The sequence below is a fragment of the Ictalurus furcatus genome, chromosome 19, assembly GCF_023375685.1.
Source record: "Ictalurus furcatus strain D&B chromosome 19, Billie_1.0, whole genome shotgun sequence".
NCBI classification, from domain to species: Eukaryota; Metazoa; Chordata; class Actinopteri; order Siluriformes; family Ictaluridae; genus Ictalurus; species Ictalurus furcatus.
Genome location: NC_071273.1, coordinates 9682643 through 9704935, shown reverse-complemented (window position 1 = coordinate 9704935; position 22293 = coordinate 9682643). Strand labels below are relative to the sequence as shown.

The window sequence follows — 22293 nt, the reverse complement described above, 5'->3', positions numbered from 1 at the left end:
GTGGACTCTCCTCTTCAGTTCACCCCACAGGTTTACTATGGGTTTCAAGTCAGGGGACTGGGATGGCCATGGCAGGACCTTGATTTTGTGGTCAGTAAACCATTTTTGTGTATGGTTTGGATCATTGTCCTTCTGGAAGATTTTGAGCTTTCTGGCAGAGGCAGTAAGGTTTTCATTTAATATCTGTTGATATTTAATAGTCCATGATGTCATGTATCCTGACAAAATGTTCAGGTCCTCTGGCAGTAAAACAGCCGCAAAACATTAAAGATCCTCCACCATATTTAACCGTGGGCATGAGGTACTTTTCCATGTGGGTACCTCTCTGTATGCACCAAAACCACCTCTGGTGTTTATTACCAAAAAAAAGCTCTACTTTGGTTTCATCTGACCATAGAACCCAATCCCATTTGAAGTTCCAGTAGTGTCTGGCAAACTGAAGATGCTTGAGTGTGTTTTTGGATGAGAGTAGAGACTTTTTTCTTGAAACCCTTCCAAACAACTTGTGGTGATGTAGGTGACTTCGGATTGTAATTTTGGAGATTTTCTTACCCCAAAACACAACTAACTTCTGCAGTTCTCCAGCTGTGATCCTTGGAGATTTTTTTGGCCACTTGAACCAACCTCTTCACAGTGTGTTGAGACAATATAGACACACGTCCAATTCCAGGTTGATTCATAACATTTCCAGTTGACTGGAACTTAATTATTGCCCTGATGGTGGAAATGGGCATTTCCGATGCTTGTGCTATTTTCGTATAGCCACTTCCCATTTAGTGAAGCTCAACAACCTTTTGCCACACATCACAGCTATATTCCTTGTTCTTACCTATTGATATAAATGACTAAAGGAATTTGGCCTATGTGTTACCTCATATTTATACTCCTGTGAAACAGGAAGTCATGACTGAACAATTTCCTCTTCCTCGTCACCCAAGTGTACTAAAAAAATCAAAAAAGGAAAATATAAATGGGAATATATTTCAAATATATTTTTCCTCATATGAATTCATAGGGATGCCAATAAATGTTGCACACCTATAGTTAACAAATCATTTTTTTTTTGGATAAACCTGTGTTGTGTTTGCAATTGTTTGATATCCATAAGAGCAGAGTATTTTTGTGAATTTTTTTAAACAACAGATCAAAAGGTTAAACAATAAAGACAAATTTTCACAGCCTTCTTTGCTCATATTTACCAAAGGTGCCAATATTAGTGGAGGGCACTGTATATCCGTAACACTACTATTACTAACAATACTTATACCCATAACACTAATATTACATATGCCAATAATATTAATACTACTTATACCAATAACACTAATACTACATATACCAGCAATACTAATACCAATAACACTGATACCAATAGTACTGATACCAATTAATACTAATACCAATTGTACTAATACCAACAGTACTGATACCAATAATACTGATACCAATAATTCTAATACCAATAACACTAATACCACTCATACCAACAATACAGTTCTATTACATATACCGATAATGCTATTTCTTATATAAATATTCATATTATTGGGAAAAGTATTAGTACTATTGGTATATGCATTAGTAGTACTAGTGTTATTGGTATAAGTATTAATGCATATTGTACTACATTCTACATATAGTATTTATTGAAATAATAAAATACATGTATGTATTTTAGAGCAGAAACCTATTCACAGTATTTTACTTTAGTGATCTTTCAGTGCCACTTTGTCAAAAATTCCCAACTGTGGCTTGAAGTTAATGATCTGGACGCTGAAACAGACAAGGCAATCTCACACAGGTCTCCAAGTAACATTCATCTCCTCTATCCAGTAGAAACACTGTGCTGATCTCATACCCTCACTGCCTCCAACCCTCTGTATATATGTATGTGTGTGCGTGTGTTTAGTGATCTGGACTCGACAGGGTGGAGGTCCCAAGATAGCGGGCTCCTGTGTGGCCCCCAGTCGGAGCCATTGTGCCAGGATTTGTCCAGTTTTTATGTAAACGCAATATTCTTTTCACCTGAACTAATGCAACCAGTGGCGTAAGCCCCTTACTGCTATGGACGGCATTTTTTTCGCTAATCTCTGCGGATTTAAGTCCCTTCTGCACATACCTTCGGGGCGGCTACTGATAAACCACCCTAACTCAACACCGCTCTGACTCGCCTTTCTCTTTCCTGCCACTCTTGCTTTTCCTCTGGACGCCAGCAAAGCAGCCTTGCAAAAAATTAAAGCGATCAAGAGATTTAAGCAGAGGAGAGAGAAAGATGTGGGGAGGGGGGGAGGGGGGTGGAGAGAGAAATCGCTTTCTGTATCCCATCTAGCAGTGGCGGCATGAGAGACGAGGGGAGGAAGAAAGAAAAAAAAAGACAGAGAGAGAAAGAAAGGGTCAGAGAGAGGGGTGAATTATTGAGGGAGAAAGAGACGGCGAGAGAAATGGAACTCTATACTTAGCTGTGTAAATCAATCCTGAAAGATCTTATGTGATGTACATGCGTTATCGCTGCGCTGGACTGTGAAAAGACACTGGAGGACGAGTTCGCTCAAGTGGAATTAGTACAATCTTTCTTTTCTCTATCGTAGACTCTTAAAAAGGACACACACACACACACACACACACACACACACTCACTCTATCTCTCTGCAGACTGGGTAAACAGAGGTTCTGAGGTGTATTATCCCTTGTTTGATTTGCACACAGATTGACAGCTTTGTGCGTGTGGGTGTTTGTTCTAAGAGTGGAGAGCCGCAGAATCTCGGAGACAAATGGAAAAGAAAAGATGGAAAATGTAAATGTCCCTCAGCAATCTAGCTATGATCTCTAAAAAGTACTGAAGTACACACAGACATGCAGGATTCGAGTGTGTCAGTAGGACTGTTGGAGGAATGCTTCAGCCAAAAAAATGAAACGTACACATTGACCTCAAATGCATTTGATCAGCCAAGGTCAGTGTCTGAAGTTTGCTTCTTTTAGTTTTGCACTGAGGCAGCAAGGCTAATGTAGCTAACAAGTGAAGGAAACTTCTAGCCACCAAACCAATACTGTGCAAAATGCATGCTTAAAGCATCTGAGTACTCAATCCACAATGAGCCGTTTGTGAGGATTCTGTATCAATAAACACGATCCATGGTTCATAACAGTATTACATACACGGAGCCGCCATCTTGAATAGATATCTTTCCATGTATAAGCATCAGACTTGGGTAGGAGTTAGGAGTTTGAGTGAACATTTTACTCTAGCCAGAGTTCACATTGGTCGCGTCATGTAGGCGACGGGCCGTCTGAACGAGTATACATCATTTGTGGTGTCATGATGTATACTCGCTATACATACATACAAACAACGTCAATTGAGCATGGGGCCAGCTGTCATTACACTAAATTTCTTTTAGAATTGTGACAGGTGACAATAGTACAATAAGCAACATATGCATGCTTATTCTGTGTATTGTTATCACACGACACATCACAATCCACTGAAACTACAATCGTGACAAGACCGTGGATTGATTATTTTTAAAAAGCATTTTAGAGAAGAGATACTAATCCCAACTGTTAAGTATAGTGATGATGTGGGTCTAATTTTCCTCCAAAGGGCCTGCCATGCTACATGTCATCATGTACCTTTAAATGAACCTTTAAAATCACCAATGACAGTGATTTTAAAGAGTAGAATACAGGAATAATAATCTTTAAATGAAAACCTGGCTGCCACTGCCAAGAAGCTAGAACTGGGTTGTGGTTGGATCGTCCAGCAAGACAGCGATCCAAAACATACTTCCAAATGACCACAGAATCAAGATTGACATGGTCTTCCCAGTCCCCCATCTAAACCCCACTCGGAACCTGTGATGTGAGCTGACGAGGAGTCCACAAGGGAGGGCAAAGGATCCTGGAGGATCCAGAGAGAGAACAGTATAGGAGAAGATTCAGTGCTATTATGCTGGCAAAGTGAGTACCAAAGGCAGGGGTGCCAATAATTGTGACATTTTTGTAATATATTGTTGTCAATTCAAGGTTATATGCCTCTCGTATTTTCAGTGTGAGATTACGCTAATTACCCACAAGGACAGTTTCATAACCTCTTCTTAGCCCATCTTTACAGAAGGTGCCAACAATTCTGGAGCTGACTGTATTTGCAAAGCACGAAGAAAGAGATGGCCTGAAAACAGTGCAACAGAACCCACAGGCTCGCGTTTGCAATTCGCAGGAATTGGTGTGGATTGAAATACCAGTTAAAATGGAGGCGGGTGTGTTTATTTGTGGTGTATGCAATGTTAAACAAATGCTTTGAGTGTGAACTTCAGGCCCTGCTCTGTTTGAGGCCTTCATGTGCTTCCATCTTGTTCTTACCATTAAACCAGGCTTCTCCACTTTGGGCTTCTCTTTTTCTTTGACTTTTTCTTTCTTCTCTTTCTCTTTCTCCTTCTTCTTCTCCTCCTTCTCCCTGGGCCGCTCCCGCTCCCTGTCCTTGTCTCGTTCCTTCTCCTTGTCTTTCTTCTTCTTTTTCTCCTTTTTGTCTTTCTTCTTGTCCTTCTCCTTGCTCTTGGTCTCTTTGGGGTGGAACAGTGTTTCAGGGAGGATGGGTTGCAGTGGGGGAAGCATCGAGGGGACACGCAGGCAGGAAGAAGGGCTAAAGAGAGGTAGTGAAGCAGAGGCGCTTTCCTTGGCTGCAAGCGACAGCCTCTTCTCCTCCTTCCCACCTCTCTCCTTGCCCTTGTCTCTTTTCTCTTTGTCCTTCTTGCTCTTCTCTTTATCTTTCTTCTTGTCCTTGTGCTTGTCCTTCTCCTTCTTCCCTCCAGCACCGTCTCTCCTCTCCTCTGTTCCGAGCGATAACTCTGTCCAAGGAGTCTTTCCGTCCTCCCCCTGGCCTCGATCCTTCTCTCTCTTCTTCTCCTTGTTTTTCTCTTTATTCTTGCTTTTGTCTTTTCCCTTCTCCTTTAGCCGCTCTCGGTCCTTCTTTTTCAGCTTAGTTTTGATATCTTTCTTGAGTTTTTTCTTTAGGAGAGACGAGGCCACGGGATCTTTTCGCTCCTGTGGGGGGTTGAGAGCTGGAGGTGGCGGGGTGGGCGGAGAGTCGGACGGGGTGGAGAAGTAGGGGGGCTCTGGTGGTGATTGACAAGGCAGACCCTGTCCCTGGTTGGCCTTTCTGATGACCTCATCTATGGAGTCATCCATGGTCCAGCGGTTTGGGCCGGCTGAGAGCAACGTTGGCGTCATCAAGGGTGGGTGTTTTACACCAAGGACAGGTGTGAGTTTTGGTTGGGGGAGTGTGTGTTTGGGCATATGTTTGGGCGGGCTCTTTGGAAACCCCTCGCTGTCTGAGTCTGAGTCATACGCGAACGGGTCAGCCACACCCACTCCGCCTGCACACGCCCTGGCTATAACCGCTGCAATGGAGTCCTCAATGGCCTCGTCTTTGAGCTCGCCGTCCTGCGAAACCTCATCTGTGTTAGGGATCAACCATCCACGTCCTAACTGCGTGGGCCCTGGCCGAGGGCTACGAGGGCTTCTGGGTCTCCCAGGCGACCTTTTCCCTGCCTTCTGCGCACTTTTGGGTGGTGTTACTGAAGAAGGACGGGCAGATATGGCAGAAGGGGTGGCACCAATCACTCTTTTGGGTGATTTATTCTTCTGGCGAGCAGGAGAAAGGGAGGAGACTTTGGGTTTTTGTCCTGGAGTTGGAGTCAACGCAGAGGGACGAACCATTTCGAGGGGCAGTGAAGGGGAAGGGGAGCGTGCCATGTGCTGGGCGTTGAGTGAACTAAGAGGTTCGCGAGGCTCAAAGCTCCATTCGGGGCTGCTTCCTGGTTTGGTTCCCAGGCGTGGTCGCTTCGCAGCAGGTAAAAGACCTTCAGGTCTGGGGCTATCTGACACACGTGGGCCAAGCCAGTTCTCATCGTTCTCTTCATCCTCACCCTCCTCTTCCTCGCCAAGAGACACCTGCATGGCCTCGGCCGACGTGCCCATGTCTGCAGGGACCTGCTCCTCCTCCTCTTCATCTGAGACACACAAAGAGAGAACGCATTCAGAATATATCCTTCATAACTTGGATTTTATACACACATTCAGGCCAGTTCATTACAACTACCCTGTACCCAGTTCATTCACTGCCCATTTTACCATTCAGGTAACACCTGAAACACAGGTGCACACTTACTGACTGTAGCCCATCTGTTGCAATGCACAGCCCTGCTCTACCCAATTTAATCAATGTGGAAGAAACCATGACCACCACTAACCAGATGCTATTTGGGTGGCGGCTCATTCTCAGCACAGCACTTACACTTGCTACGAGTGCGTCAGCAACAGCAGTGTCCCTGGGTTTTTAAACACGTTCATGTCACTGCTGGGTTGGGAGACCATCCACCAGTCAAATAAACCATCAACTGCTGTGGTGCTGTGGTGAGCATAGTTATTACAACTGGATGATCAAGCAACAATTTGGCTCATCAATCATGACGTGCTTTAGGGTGTGTACGGAAGAAACACTGATGCAGCAGTATTAAGTTGGAGTATCATTGGGTAGAACGGAGGCCAGTTATCAGAGCAGCAGATCAAAACCATTCACAGCAGAACAACAAGCACACACGCGCACACAGCTACTGCAGGAGTAATCTCCAGCCAAATCAAACTTTTCTAATATTTCCCAGTGCTCCAGCTTAGGCATACACATGCACACACACCAGTCCTGGGCTACTGCGTTGCTGGTAAAGCGTGGGTGTCAGAAGCACGGCGGAGGACAGTCGTTCTCCTCTGACATCCTCCATTATAAATAGTGTAATCTATATGGTAATACTGTTGTATTCTATAGGCGGTGAATGGGGATGAGATAACATTGTGACTTTGGGCTTTTCTTCTGCTATGGTAATAGTTATCAAAGGTTATTTGGGAACGACGCGTCAGCCGTGCCGTGATTGGCCGAGCGTGGTTATTTATGATATGAATTATGATAAAGATGATGTCTTTGCTTCTCCCGTGCTCTCCACGCGGAGCCTCGTCGCACAATAAATTGCGATCGTTAATCACCGCTGGCTTTGTGCTGCCGTGATTACCCGCAGCGGCTGCGCTGTAATAAGAATTTTTATTTAAAGGAAGAATATGGATTTGTCATCGCCTCCTCAGAGCAAATGAAACTGACAATATTTCACGACATTGACATTTAATTTGTTTTTTTTTCCCTTTTTTTTCGTCGAGGGAGGAAGAGAAAGTATGCGTGATATTTGCATTTTATGGCTCTATCCTCCTTTTCCTGCTTCTCGCAGTATCTCTCTCCTAAAAATAATGTAAGGGACTTTAATGACTCATAAAGAAGTGGCACTAACAAGGGAGAGAGAGTGAGGGAGGGAGAGAGAGAGAGAGAGAGAGAGAGAGAGAGAGAGAGAGAGAGAGAGAGAGAAAGCACAGTGGGAGAAGACAGAATAAATGAAACGCTGAAATAAATAGACATAAAAGAGACGAAAAGGAATAAAAGGAAAAAGAAAGAAAGAAGACAAAAATGAAGAAAGAATGAAAGGGAAGAGTAGTGAATGTGCCTAAGTGAAATAACAAAATAAAAAAAAAAATGACAGACAGAAAAGAGAAACCTTTTTTCCCAAAAGCTGTCAATATCCTCTTCTGTGTAAGAGAACAAAACGACGGAAACCCCAAAAAACTGGCGAAAGAGAGAGTGTGGTTAGAAGTGGTGTGTTTATATGGGCACGTGCGGTCCATGATTACAGGAATACTTGATTAAACCGACACTGTGGAGACATTTGGCTAGTCGTCTGTGGGTATTGAGGTTAAGGAAAGATGTAGCCATATTATTATTTAACTACAGTCAACGGAGACCTCGGAAAGATTTATAAAGGACTTATAAAGTGTGTGTGTGTTGAGAGCTTTCAGGCAGGCAACATGGCCGTAAAACATAATTATCAATGCACGACACACGTTTCTGAATTGTATTAGATATTGTATATATATATTTATTAAATAATGTGGGCATCACCAGTAAAAGGGGTGGTTGATACGTACAGAATAACACATGACGAAGGTGTGCTGTTAAGAAAATAATCAATGACGGGGTGGTGTGAGGCTTGACGTTTTATTACTATTTTCCTATAACAGCATGTTTTGTTCCTCTAATACCACAGCAATTTTCCAACACTTATAATATTTTATTTATTAAATAATGACATTTAATGCTCTGAAACAAGTTCGTTCCACTTACATTAAAGCGGCTATACCATACAGCCAAAAGTGTGTGGACACATGACCTTCACACCTACACACATTTTCCATTCTAGATTCAGTCCCCCTTTACTGTTATAATAACCTCGACTCTTCTGGGAAGGCTTTCCACTGGATTTTGGAACGTTGATGATGTTGGGTGAGGAGGCCTGAGGTTGACTTTTGGATTAAGGTTAGGGCTCTGTGCAAAAAGCTTGAGATCTTCCACTCGGACCTTGGTAAACCATGTCTTCATGGAGCTCGCTTTGTACACTGGGGCAATGCCATGCTGGAACAAGTTTGGGCCTCTTAGTTCCAGTGAAGGGAAACTGTAAAACTGCAGCATACATAGATATAGTATACAATTGTGTGTTTTTCCCCCTCCTTCTTGAAGTTAAAACAAAATGTCAAGTTACTGAAAAAAAAAAAAAAAAAAAAACAATTCTGAAGACTTGGAAGGTTGGAAAACTTACAAATTACAGGTTTACCCGTTTTGACTGTTAGAAAGCTCTAGCACTGGAGACTCCTTCCATAAGTGCTAAATAAACATCTACGAGAAAACTCAGTATGTCATCAATTACACCAACAGCATTACTACAGAAGCTATAGAATTGGTCATTTGTCTTGCATCCAGAACGACCTTCCAAGCTATGCTGTTATGCAAAATTAAATCAACACTTTCTGACCAATCAGGATTGTGAATTTAACACCGCCTTGGTATAAAGCCAAAAATTATTCTAGGACAATACTCAAACAATATATGTTGTGTCAATATAGGTTTGCTTACAAATTCCCATGACATTTAGACATTCATTTAGTGTCTATAAATATAAACAATTGGGAAGGAATTGAAACAATTGGGGCAAAAAGAGAAGCATTTTCCTGCCAGTGTGTCCAAGTGTAAAAATACTACACGGTGATATACGCCAGTATTGTTAAAATGACTTCAGGTATGGTGATATGATATTCTTGCCGTATCGCTCCTCCCTGTGTCAGCTGTTCGGCCGTGCGGCCTGCTGGAATCACAAACTACTCTTTCATCCCAATATCAAAAATAAGCCCACCTTCTTTTAAATTTGGCAATGGAGAAGAAAGCTCCACAAAATGCACAAACACACGCACGCGTGAGCCATAATTGATTGTGTCATTTACAAACGGGAGAAAGAGTACAGACAGGACGTGATAACGAGAGAGAAAGCCGCAAAGCCAAAAATGGCACGGAGAAATGAAAACAAGCTCAGACACACGTTGGGAAGTAATTAAAATGGCGAGATAAGAGAACGACAGAGGGTGGGGAAATGCAAGAAGGGGGAGAAGAGAGTGAGAGAGAGAGAGAGAGAGAGAGAGAGAACGTGCAAGTGAGAAAAGCACACAAACAAACTGGAAAATGGTCCCATTAGCCTCACAAAATTGACTGGCTCTTGGGCCTCATAGCTACACTAACCTCACACACAAACTTTGTGCCAAGGTAAGGAATTCGGGACCAAATTCATATCACTCTCATTAAGATCTCTCCCTGCACGTCTGTCCTTCTCCACTGCCATATCGTGCATGGATTAAGGCTTGCTGTAATTAACGTTGGGTCATTTATTGGGCTCCAATCAAAGAGCAGGAGAACCACTGGTCTAAACGAGAAAAGATAAGAAGCTTTGAAATGTTCTGGCTCTGTATGGCCACGGCACAATTACTAACATCTGAGAGCGTTCTTTGGGCATGTGCATGCGTGTTCACACAACCTGTAGGAGTTTGTTTAATATAATCATGTCAATCAGTGTACCCCACTGTTCCTCTTCTGCCAATTATATAAGGACCAGAGCGGTTGTTTAAAAACGAAAAAAAAAAAATGTGAAAAGAAGTAGGTACAATTATAGGAAAATATCTAGCCTAGATGTACACGATGGATAAAGGTGTATGGACATCTTGACCATCACTCCCATACGTGCAGCTTCCCCAAACTGTTGCCACAACACTGGAGGAACACAACTGTATAGAATGTTTTCTTTGTAGAATGCTTTGTATGCTGTAGCATTACATATTCCCTTCACTGGACCGTAAGAGGCTAAAAACCTGTTCCAGCATGACATTACACCTGTGCACAAAGAGCTAGACTGTCCTGGACAGAGCCCTGACCTCAACCCCACTGAACACCGTTGCAATAAACTGGAACACCGACTGCACCCCAGATCCTCCGCACCCAACTAATGCTCTAGTGGCTGAATGAGCACATGAGCGAATCCCACATCCACGCTCCAAAATCTAGTGGAAAGCCTTCCCAGAACAGTGGAGGTTATTGTAAGTGGTTAAAACTGGTATAGGATGATGGTCAGGTGTCCAGAAACTCTTGGCCAGCATATGTGGAGTTAATACGGTAACACAATATTACAGACACCGAGTTGCCTTGTTTTACTTGGAAACAGGCTGTCTAAGTGGGACGCATTTTTGGGCAAGGTTTTCCCTCTCATAATAAAGGATCCTACCAATCGGAAAGGGTGCTTACTTAAATTTGTGGGGCTTAATGTTCCAGTATAGTAACGGGGTGACGGACACTATACTGTAAAAACAGCACTGTCTTTCGGATGAGAAGTTAAACCGAGGTCCTGACTCTCTGTGGTCATTATAAATCCCAGGACACTCATAGTAAGGAGTAGGGGTATATGGTCCTTCTCCATCACGGCCCCCTAATAATCCCCATCTCTGAATTGGCCAATTCTCTCTCTCCTCTCCACTAATAACTGGTGTGTGGTGTGGTTCTGCTACACTATGGCTGCCGTCATATCATCCAGGTGGATGCTACACACTAGTGGTGGTTTAGGAGACCCCCCCCTATGTAAAGTGCTTTGAGTGTCTAGGAAAGCGCTATATAACTGTAAGGAATTATTATTATTTCAACAAATTTAAAGGAGCATCAGGTGCCGTTCTCAGAGAAGGCAATTCCAGCAAATGAAAGAACCGTGAAACGTTTGGATAGAACAGTCACTCGTACTGAGTCGTGTGTTTAAAATAATAATAATAATTTATGATAAATTAACATACAGTAATAAAATATTGGAAAATACAAAGAATGCTATTCAGTGTGCATAAATAAAGTTAATATCTATAGATTATTTTATTTGTTCGACCATTTAATATGAAAATAATAATAATAATAATAATAATATGCTGTCGTATTTCCTGCTCATTGTCTGTACTAACAAAGTGGACTGAATATCTAGTTCACTGAACTTGAGGCGTCTGAACTTAAAAACCTGCTCAAACCATCAGTCCCACGGCTGCAATTACCTGTAAGAGATTACAAAAGCAATTAGTGTAAATTTGAGTGTTATCGTACCACTGAGGTAAATTAAATATATCCATTTTCGGAGACACGGTAGACTTTAATGCTAAGGCAGATCAATGTTAGAATGGACTCCAAAAAAAGGTGTCCTGCAGTCACCAAGATCAATACAGACATCAAGTGTACACTACAACATGACACGTTCTTCAGTCATTTATATAAGAATGATGTACACTATATGGGCAAAAGTTTGTGGACACCTAACCCTCATCATCCCATTCCAGATTTAGTCCCCTTTTTTTGTTGGGAAGGTGCTTTCCACTAGATTTTGGCTGTGGGCATTTAGTGAGGAGCATTAGTGACATCAGGCACTGATATTGGCTGAGGAAGCCTGGCTTTCTTCCACTCCCACCTTGGAAAACCATATCTTCGTGGCACTTGCTTTGCGTACAGGCGCAGTGTCATGATTGAACAGGTTTGGGATGCTTAGTTCCAGTGAAGGAAAATTGTAATGTTACAGCAAACAAAGACATCCGATACAATTATGTGCTTTCAACTTTGTAGCAACAGTTTGGGGAAGGCCCATGTACGGCTGTGATGGTCATGTGTCCACATACTTTTGGCCATATAGGTTTAGTGTATGTGCTCATACGACTTGTATATGCATGAACTGTCATGCATGAACTGATTTAAAAAAAACAAAACAAAAAAAAACAAAACAAAACAAAAAAAGCTGATGTGTAACTTTTGGTAATGGTGACGAGAGAAGGCGTTAGCATTTTGGAAGGACTCTCCAGCGTTAGAGGTTAAGATTTCATTTTAAAATTACTGACATGGAAAATTCTTACGGACAAGTTTGCGGTTTCTCAGGAACATGAAAAGCGGTGTCTTTTTGCTTATCAACTCAAGAGAAAGACAAAAAACAAATACGCTGAGCAACGGTTTTTAGCTGTTATAACTAGAGATGCACCGATACTAAATTTCTCAGCCGATATGATAACCGATTATTCAGAGTGATATCAGCCGATACCGATAACTCTGCCTTTTATACCTTCTTTTAAATTAATAATTAATTGCACAATTCTGAAAGAAATGCAAATAAAAACTTTATTCTCTCCATTTCAACAAGTTGTTTTACAGTAACTGGTCTCATAAACAGAAAACACATTACTCTAACGTTAACACATGAAGTAAATTCTGAAGATGACAGTAAGATTTCTTAACTTATTGAATGTTATTAATTCATATTAACATTTACTAAATTCTAAAAAACCTCCTGTTAGTCTCACATTCACTCTCCACTAACAAAAGCATTTCTACTTCATCACTGACATCAAACTGGTAATATATATTATCAACTTTTCTATATATTAACATTAACTGGATATGAAATATACTACTCTTCAAATATATTTTTCTGTGCAATATATACCTTTCTGTCAATTCATCTTCATTTAAATCTTTCAACAGTGTACTGGTGTTTTAATTCAGCGTGAGCAGCTCGGCAAAAAAATCTATTAGACTCGATGCCGAAACTTTCGCTTCACTGCTGCTCACTTTCGGTGTAAAATTTTTAGCAGTGCAGAGATTACAGAGACTACAAACTGTAGTTTTGTCGTCATTCCACACAAGAGACATCTTTACACACAGCATGAAATCCATGCGTTTGCCCGCCTTCTTTTGATTGACGGGATCTAATCAGTCCTGATCATCGGATGTTTTTAAACTATCGGCCGATGGCCCAAAGCGTGAAAAATAGCCTTTATCGGTGCATCTCTAGTTAAAACGCAAGAGATAACAGGAACTAACTTGTTTCACAAACTTTACAGAACTTACATTAAGTATAAACAGACACGAATATGACATGTCCTTTGTTAAGAAGTAAAAACAATTGATGGCGTTGGCATAGTACAAGAGGAATAAAACACTTTGGGACAAGCTGTCAGATTAAAATAATCGCCTTCAGCGTGGTAGCGTCACACAACACCAGTAATTATATCAATACCAGTTCTTGTTTGTTTGTTGGTTCTCGCTTGAAATTGTATTCCACTCAATTTAACTCCGATACTGACGTATGCAAGCCCAAAGAACAAGTCAACATGTCAAGCTGGATGCTTCGAACACTAAAGGCACCTTTCAAACTCTTACCCCAGTGTGTGCTGTTCTTCTTATCATTCTTACAAGATAACTTGGTGAAGTTCTTGTGAATTTGTAGCATTGAATGTAACTTTACACACACACACACACACACACACACACACACAAACACACACACATATCTATTCTCAGACTGCAGAGCCCCTTGACCTCCCCGCTCTCATGACCTTCATGTCCAGGGGAGATTGGGGGGGGCTTTCATAGGCTTCCGCCTGTAACTTATTCAAGAAAAAGCTTTGAATAATTGTCCCGCAATATGAGTCTGGCTGATTAATTGCCTGTGATAAGAGCTGCTGCATTCTCTCTCTCTCTCTCGCTCACTCCCTCTCTCTCCCTGCAAGGCCTTCTACCCCAGCCTGCTGATTCTCCTAATCACCCCAGCGTACCATCAAACACCCTGCAGCGTACATGTGTATGTGAAGCAAGTCGCTGCACTGTGTGAGAGAAGAGAAAAAGGAGAAAAGAAAAACTTTTTGGTTATGGTGCGGATGTTTTCCATGTGACAGTGACCGCTAATCCAAGCTGTGACCTTTATGCACGCACAGCAATGACGTATGTGGGGGGCAGTACACAATGCTTACCATCAGAGCACTTTTTTTCAGGCCGGTCGTGTTAAAAACTGCAGGTTGGTTAATGATATATAAAAGTAAATAAAGTAAAATCTGGTGAGAGGCATAAAATTTCTTTCAACTCTTTATCCAAAAACACACAGGACCTTTGTAGCGTTACGGTGTAGCACGTGCATGGACGTATGCTCCTTGGCCACCTTATCAGGAACACCTGTACATCCGCTTGTTCATGCAATATTCCAAGCTGTCAAGTCAAGTGGCAGCAGAACAGCACATAAAAATCATAAAGATACAGGTCAAGAGTTTCAGTCAATATACACATCAAACATCAGAATGAGGAATCTTGGGATTTTCACACACACACACCCCAGTCACTAGAGTTTACACAGAATGGTGCGAAAAACAAAAACCCATCCAATAAGTGGCAGTTCTCCAGGATAAAAACAATCCTTGTTGATGATGAGAGAGGTCAGAGGAGAATGGCGAGACTGGATTGAACTGATAGAAAGGCTAGAGTAAATCAAATAACTACTCTTTACAACCGCAGTGAGCAGAAAGGTCTCTCATGATGCACAACACATAAAACCTTTAGGTTCTACAGGTTCCACTCCTGCCAGGCAAGACCAGGAATCTCAGGCTAGAGCGGTGACGGGCTCGCCGAAACTGGACAGTTGAGGATTGGAAAAAACATTGCCTGGTCTAATGAACCTCATATTGCTGCAACTTTGATGGTAGCATCAGAATGGAATCAACAACATGACTCCATGGACCCAACCTGCCGTTTGTCAACAGTTCAGGCTGGTAGTAGTGGTATAGTGCTATAGGTAATGCTTTCTTGGCACCCACTGAGCCCCGTAATACCATTCGAGCATTGTTTGAATGCATATCCGAGTATTGTTGCTGACCATAACCCAAGAACAATCTGTCTAAACCCAACATGACCACAGACCTCCAACATTCTGTCCAAACCAAACCTGACCATAGCTCAACAACACTGTCTGAACACGACCTGCCTATTCCCAAGAACATTCTGTCTGAACACGACCTGCCTATTCCCAAGAACATTCTGCCCAGCCCCTGCCCTACAACCCACTGTCCGTGCCCAACGGTCACAAACCTAAGATGTGACTGTTTCAACTTTCTTTCCAAACCAAACTCTGCCCAAACCCAATCTAACCATACCACCAAAGTCCAATTTGATGATATTCCTACAACATTGTGTGTAAACTCAATATGCTCATACAACCTGCCCGAAGAACTGCCCCAAGAACAATCTGCCCGAAACATCTCTTGATCATACCCCAAGAACATTCTGTCTGAACCCAAACTGACCATAGCTCAACAACTTCCTGTCTGAACCCAACTTGACCATAGCCCTAAAATTCTGTTTGAACCCTATATGTTGATATGGGGCAGTGATGGCTTGGCAGTTAAGGCTCTGGGTTACTGATCAGAAGGTCGGGGGTTCAAGCCCCAGCACTGCCAAGCGGTCACTGTTGGGCCCTTGAGCAAGGCCCTTAACCCTTTCTGGTTCTGATTCATGGCTGACCCTGTGCCCTGATCCCAGCTTCCTGACATGCTGGGGTATGCAAAGAAAAGAATTTCACTGTGCATATGTATATGTGACTAATAAACACTCATTATCATTATACCCCAAGAATGTTGTCCAAAACCTACCGGATCATACCTTGAGAACATTATGTCCAAACCCAGCTTGACCACAGCTTGAAAACCTTCTGTCTGAACTCAACAAGACCATATACCAACAATATTCTGAAAACTGTCGGAGACTGACCCGACAGTAGCCCGACTACATTACGTCCGCACCTCACCGTAGTCCAGAACATTCTGTCCAAACGCGACCCTAGCACAGTCTGGAAACAGTTCTAGCTGACCTGACTCTCGGCACCAAGTTTTGAATCCGAAAGTTTCCATAGCCTGAGACCATTCTGTTCAAACCCCATCAACACCACCTGCTGAAAGGAGTACCACCTGACAGCCCTGTTTGTACACTGTAGCATAATCAGATCAAATGAATAATGCATTCGAATAGTCTGGCTTTCTTTTGAGCTGTATTTGTACTTGCTTGAATTGAGAATGTTTTCCCTAACTTCATTGACATGTCCGCACATTTTGCGATGTAGAGCACAGAGCCAGTGAACGAGCTTAATGCACAGAAGCAAACTAACAGAGGAACACCACTATGTAAATCCCTAATGTAAAAGATATTTGCATATTTGAGAGATTACATTCAAAACGCAACTGAACCCGAACTAAATGACTAAATGTTCCCAACAGACGAACAGAAGATCTCTCATAGTTTAGCTTGCTTCTTTGCATAAAAAGGTGGACACAACCTTGGATAAGGCTTTTTAACACTTTAATAGAAATTAAAATCTATCTACATTTAGGGGTGTGTGTGTGTGTGTGCCAAAAACCCCTTCAATTAAAAAAAATATAATAATAATAATAATAATAAAAAAATCAGGGTTTACAATAGGTTTTATAAAAATAAAATCAATTCTCTTCCAACATTATGCAAGACTTCATATTTGCCCAAGAAGAAAGCTGTCCTTATGCTGCCTTCTGAACGAGATTAATATTTTATCGAGAGCTACCGACGTAGCATACCCCAGACAAAACGCATCAGTGGTTATGAGATTTTGCATTTTACTGAATATTGGGATACACCCCATTACCGGCACTTCCCTAGTGTACATAAAAAGATGTGTTTTGAAATGACTGCATATTGGTATAGATTTATACGCTGTTCCTTAGTTGAAATAACTTTAAAAAGTTGTTCATTTGAAAAATTCTGTACTTGAGGTGGTAGTTTTATCCTTGTTTGGTATAATCATGTTTTGTTTTTTTTAACTGGGCAAATGGGTCCTTATTTGAAGGAAAGAGTATCGTTGTTCTTCGGGAAGACACTCCCAATAATTCTGGATACAGTGTTGATTTCCCTGTTAAATGCTATGCCGTTGTGATATCATAAACCATGCTAAATGATTATCGCGCAGTTATCATTAAGTGTAAGATAAAGTGCATTATCAGCATGAATAAACTAACAGTTTTATAGTGTCACAGATATCTGTGTGTGCTCTGCACAGCGTAATGGGAATAAAGCAGAAACTACAATAGACACCTTGCACATATTCACACTGAAACGTCTCTCTCTCTCTCTTCTTTGATTGCAGCTCTTTCTCTCTTTCTTTCAGGCCGTTGCGGAGACAGACTGGCTGGGGCACCCACATGTTCTCAGGGCCATACATAGGAACTAGACTAAAGTAATGCAACCCTTCTCTCTCTCTCTCGCTCTTTTTTCCCTTCTCTCTCTATCCGTAGATCAGGGGCCCTGATCGCCTTTTGCGATTAGAATACCGCAGAACTCGGCCTCCCCCCAAAACAAAGTGTTTTTAAGGCTTCTGTTTTTCCGAGCCATGGCGCCACCGGAGAACAGTAAACAATAAACATGGACGGGTGGCGTTGGACACGTACACACGCCCCACACGCCCACGGGTTCAGCGCTGGTGCATAAGTTGTGTCTCATGACTAGTTTGAGTCGCATTGAGAAGCAGAGCGTGGAGGCGCCGTGCAAATAAGCGTCACACACTGTCATCACCTACACACACACACACACACGCTGAAAGCGTCGCCATCACGCTGCGAAGCGTACACACAACTCCACCATACCATACACACACACATACACACACCTGCTTTCATCCACACATCCAAACACACATGCAGGGACCTCACCAGCCAAAATAAGCTGTCCTTAATAATAAGCTGCACGATGGCAATAATCTATTAAGTGTGATCTAAAAACACGTACGGCCGCTCGGGTAAACTAACGCAAGGGAACGCTGATGTTTTTGGCCCTGTTAAATAAACAGGCCCAAATTGACTTGGCGTTATCGATACATCGCGGTGAGCTCTCAGGAAAAGAGCTGCCCGAGTCAAACACTTAAGAGCGGACTAGTGGCAAATTGACTTTTACTTCAAAGTGCCCTACAATTATGTCTTTCAGCAATTAGAGGGGTCGAAAAAAGGGCCCTACTTGAGGTTTGCCAGTGAACCGGCAGAGGAATGCCCCCGGAGCAGGCCGAGCAGGAACGTACACACACATGCATGCACCCGAGAGTCGGGTTGAAATGAGGGCTGAGCTTATCCACACACTTATGTGAACGCTCACATACACACAGCCTACACTGTATATGTCTCTGTAGTCGCAGAAACAATAAAGAAAACCATTAACTGGTCCAATCAAGAGTATGAAATGAAAATACGGCAAAAAAAAGTTTTTCGCCAATTGTTTCCAGATTCGAAAATGGTTTAAAGCAGCAGAGGGAGGGAGGACGATATCTCTGCTTGTGTGCATGGTTTATATATATATATATATATATATATATATATATATATATATATATATATATATATATATATATATATATATATATATATATATATATAAAAATCACAGAGGTTTGTTTTAATTCAGGGAGAACGGCTCTTCTGCTCGGTTTTGATGCTAATAACGCGCTCCTATCTGAGGCAATTAGAGTGCGTGTGTGATGACTATCGGCGCCGCGTTCCCAGCGCATCTAAAGAAAATGTTTGCGTTTGAAAAAGTGCGCCGCGTAAACAGATAAGGAGGACTGTGTGGTGGTGGCGTATCGCTGGGATGACTTTGTTCTGCCCAGAGATCAGTAATGCTGGCCTGCCGCTCGAGCTGATGAGCCTCGGCTACTGCGGGCACTGCCGATTACACACAGAGAGATCTTAGACATGAACTTACCATATTGACACAAAGCCAAACAACAACAGTCTTTAGTTTAAAACGTATAATAAACAAGTATTACTGAATGATCGCTTATTCCCAAGCTATTGTTACAGTAAAAGGCTGAATCCGGATTAATTAAATAAAACATTCTTCAATTAAAAATCTATGACGTGAGGGTGGAAGAAGCACATAAAAAAAAAAAGAAAAAAAAAAAAAAGAAATGCACAGTATTATGGCGCTTAAAAAATATTAAATGCCAATCAAAGTAATCTATTATTGAGACGTCCATTAGTATGCTGGAGATGGCACAATAGAACTTGTTTATTTTTATAATCTTGAAGATCAGCTGATACGATCTGATATTTTGATATAACTACTAAAGTATAAAATGAGAGGGTTTTTAAGCGCAAGATAGCCATCTAAAATTACCATATACAAGCTGCTCAAGTCTGTCCTACAGGAAGAAATACATCATTAACATGAATTAGACACAACTGCAGCTTTTTATTCAAAATAAACTCTTTCCAAATAAAACAAATGAATGAACAAATATGTATATAAAAAAAAGTTAATATTTGTGGAAAATTAGTCAATTTATTAAATTTAGCAATTCAGACGATTAATTAGACGATAAAAAAAAAAAAAATCTAATTCCTGAATAATACTTATTCGTGCTAAATACTTGTTATAGAATCAGATCAGATTTTTGAAAACTTCCTCAGATTATCTGACACAGCATTCATTCATTCATGTATTTTGCTGCTGATATCATTCCAATAGCAAGACTGAATATCAGATTAGTGCAATAAATTCACCAAAATATAATAATCTAGGCCAAAATGTATACTATAATATTACACAATACACACCCAAAAAAATAGCTGTAATTTTAATTGCTAAAATTTATAGTAATGCCTCATATTACAAATTCGAAATAAAGACAGCGCTACTCTGCTGCATTCTGGGATATTTCAGTTGTTACTCATTTGCAATGATGCAGCGTCACAACATTTTGATTGTATGAGTAAAATACAAATCATACCAACTAGAATAATGACTTATTGTTATATATATTATATTATAATTATAGTAATATATTATACTATACTGTAGTATGTTACTAAAGAGCGGTGTATAAGCTATTGTTAACTTTTTTATGTTGGGTGGCTAAACATTTGCACAAGCTAGTCAAATGTTTACGCAAAAGTAATACAGAATTTGTTTTTGGTCTGTTGATCACGAAGAAGATTCCGGTGAATGCTATGCATGTGACGATAGTTCAGTTAGAGCGTTTAGTTTAAATTTTCTTGAACTGTGAAATTTGGCAGCAAATACGGTTTTATAGTTATAGTTTAAAAATGTGACAGAAGACTAATGGAAAAATAATCTGCAGGAATTTTATACGTGTAGGCCCCAATCTTAAGATGTTTTTGATAAGATGTACATCTTTCAGTTTACTCAGGTTCAATGGTGTCTTTGTTAATTATGGTACTTAACATAAGTTACTTAAGTTAATATACTTAATATTACTTATTTCACCGTGAAGTGGATGGCACCACAGAGGAGTTTCATTGTTTGATACAATATAATACTACTGCAACATGATACTCAACTAATACTACTTCAAGTTGAATGATATCTGTTTGAATTATCATTACAAACTTCCACAATCTTCTGTGCGTGTGTGTTCAGATACACCACTAACGATATGACAAAATAAAAGGTATGATAAATTCATAATTTATCATGTTTACTAACATACTGTGGGTAGTGTAATAGTTTATTTATAACTTCCTTATTATTTAAAAAAAATTAATAAACCTTGGAAGCAGCTAATTAAAAACAAACAAACAAAACAAAACAAAACAAAACCGGTAAACATTTATTTCTATATATATATATTAAATCTAAGCATCAATCAAAACTTGACTGTTTCGCTGGCAGGTTATTAGCAAAACAATACGGCATGAGACACATCGTGTATGGTGGAAACGTCTTCAATTCGACGACACTTTTGTCACTATGCCTACAAAATGTACACCGGTACTTACTTCTCCTGAACCTGAGAAAAAACCGCTCTCAAGTGGAGCAGCACAACAAGCTAATCTGCAGATCAAAAATGTGCTCAAATATGCACCTTATCACTTCAGCGTTAAACGTGACTCACACAGGACGCGGGGCATCCAGACACACCGCATTTCATTCATACACACACAGCCATCTGATGCAAACGCTCCACGCACAAATACACACAGACAAAGCATGCGGCGACACAAACCCGACGCTAACCGGGCTTTAGGTCGCCTGTGTATTTTCTTTGTTTGGTTTCTTTTAATTACAACACTACGCCAATTTTGCCTATAACAAAACAAAAAGCGTTTTCTACAGTTATGAATATCTCTGTGCAGAAGTCGCTGAGAAGTTTATTGCATATGGTGGTTACTGCCCCTGTTTTCAAGTACACTTAATTTCTTGTTAATTGCGTTAAGTAAGATTTGAACATGTTAAATCTGCTTTCGTCATTCAGGACATTATATATTAATTCTGATTTTCTTCTCATCATCAGAGGCTCAAACGTCTTGGTAGCTTCGATCAATTATTATTTAATGGAAAGACGTGCCAAGAAAATATCGATTTCTTATTAGCACACACAAAAGTCTTCTGATAAAGTCCTTAAACTAAACTATTATTACTGGGGGGAAAACAAAGCAAACAAACCAAAAAAAAAAAAAAAAAAAAAAAAAAAAAAGTTTGCTCACTTTACATAATAAACTTCGATATAATCTAGAAGCAACTTGTATCAATATTAAAATGTTACATAAGCATTTATTTTTATTCTATAGTCATGTCTAAGACTCTTACAGCCACTACACAGTTCTTAGATAGACAAGGTTACAAAGCAGCTTCACAGAAACAGGGATGGAGATTACCACCACATACGGGGTTTATTTCTCAAACTGTAGCATGTATAATACTACAGTTCCGTTTGAACGCAAACTTAGATTTTTCTAAATCTGCATGCGTCAACAAAATACCATGTAGAAAATCTACACTGGGGTCCATAATTCTCAGAGCACATTGAAAATCTGGGAACGTTTCTTTTTTTTTTTTTTTTCCCTTTTCTTTTAAAGCTGTAAATCAACAGAAAAAAAAGTTCCTCAGTTTTGAACGTTTGAGTCGAGGCCCTATTTCTAGACCTCTAGTTCCATTTCAGGAGATTTGTCATATTGACTGGTTTTGATAAAAAAAAATAAAAAAAGGGACTGATTTTAACGAAGAAAGTTGTATCTTTATCA

General features: G+C 40.7%; 1 protein-coding gene across 2 annotated transcripts in view; it reads right to left on the bottom strand.

Moving 5' to 3' along the window:
- The window catches only part of taf3 (TAF3 RNA polymerase II, TATA box binding protein (TBP)-associated facto), a 79797-nt gene that overhangs the window by 10422 nt on the left and 47082 nt on the right, over positions 1-22293 (bottom strand). For both annotated transcript variants that reach the window (XM_053650795.1, XM_053650796.1), the window contains one exon: positions 4360-6008. In XM_053650795.1, coding sequence (XP_053506770.1) covers positions 4360-6008 — 1649 coding nt within the window. The remainder of the gene's footprint in view (positions 1-4359; positions 6009-22293) is intronic.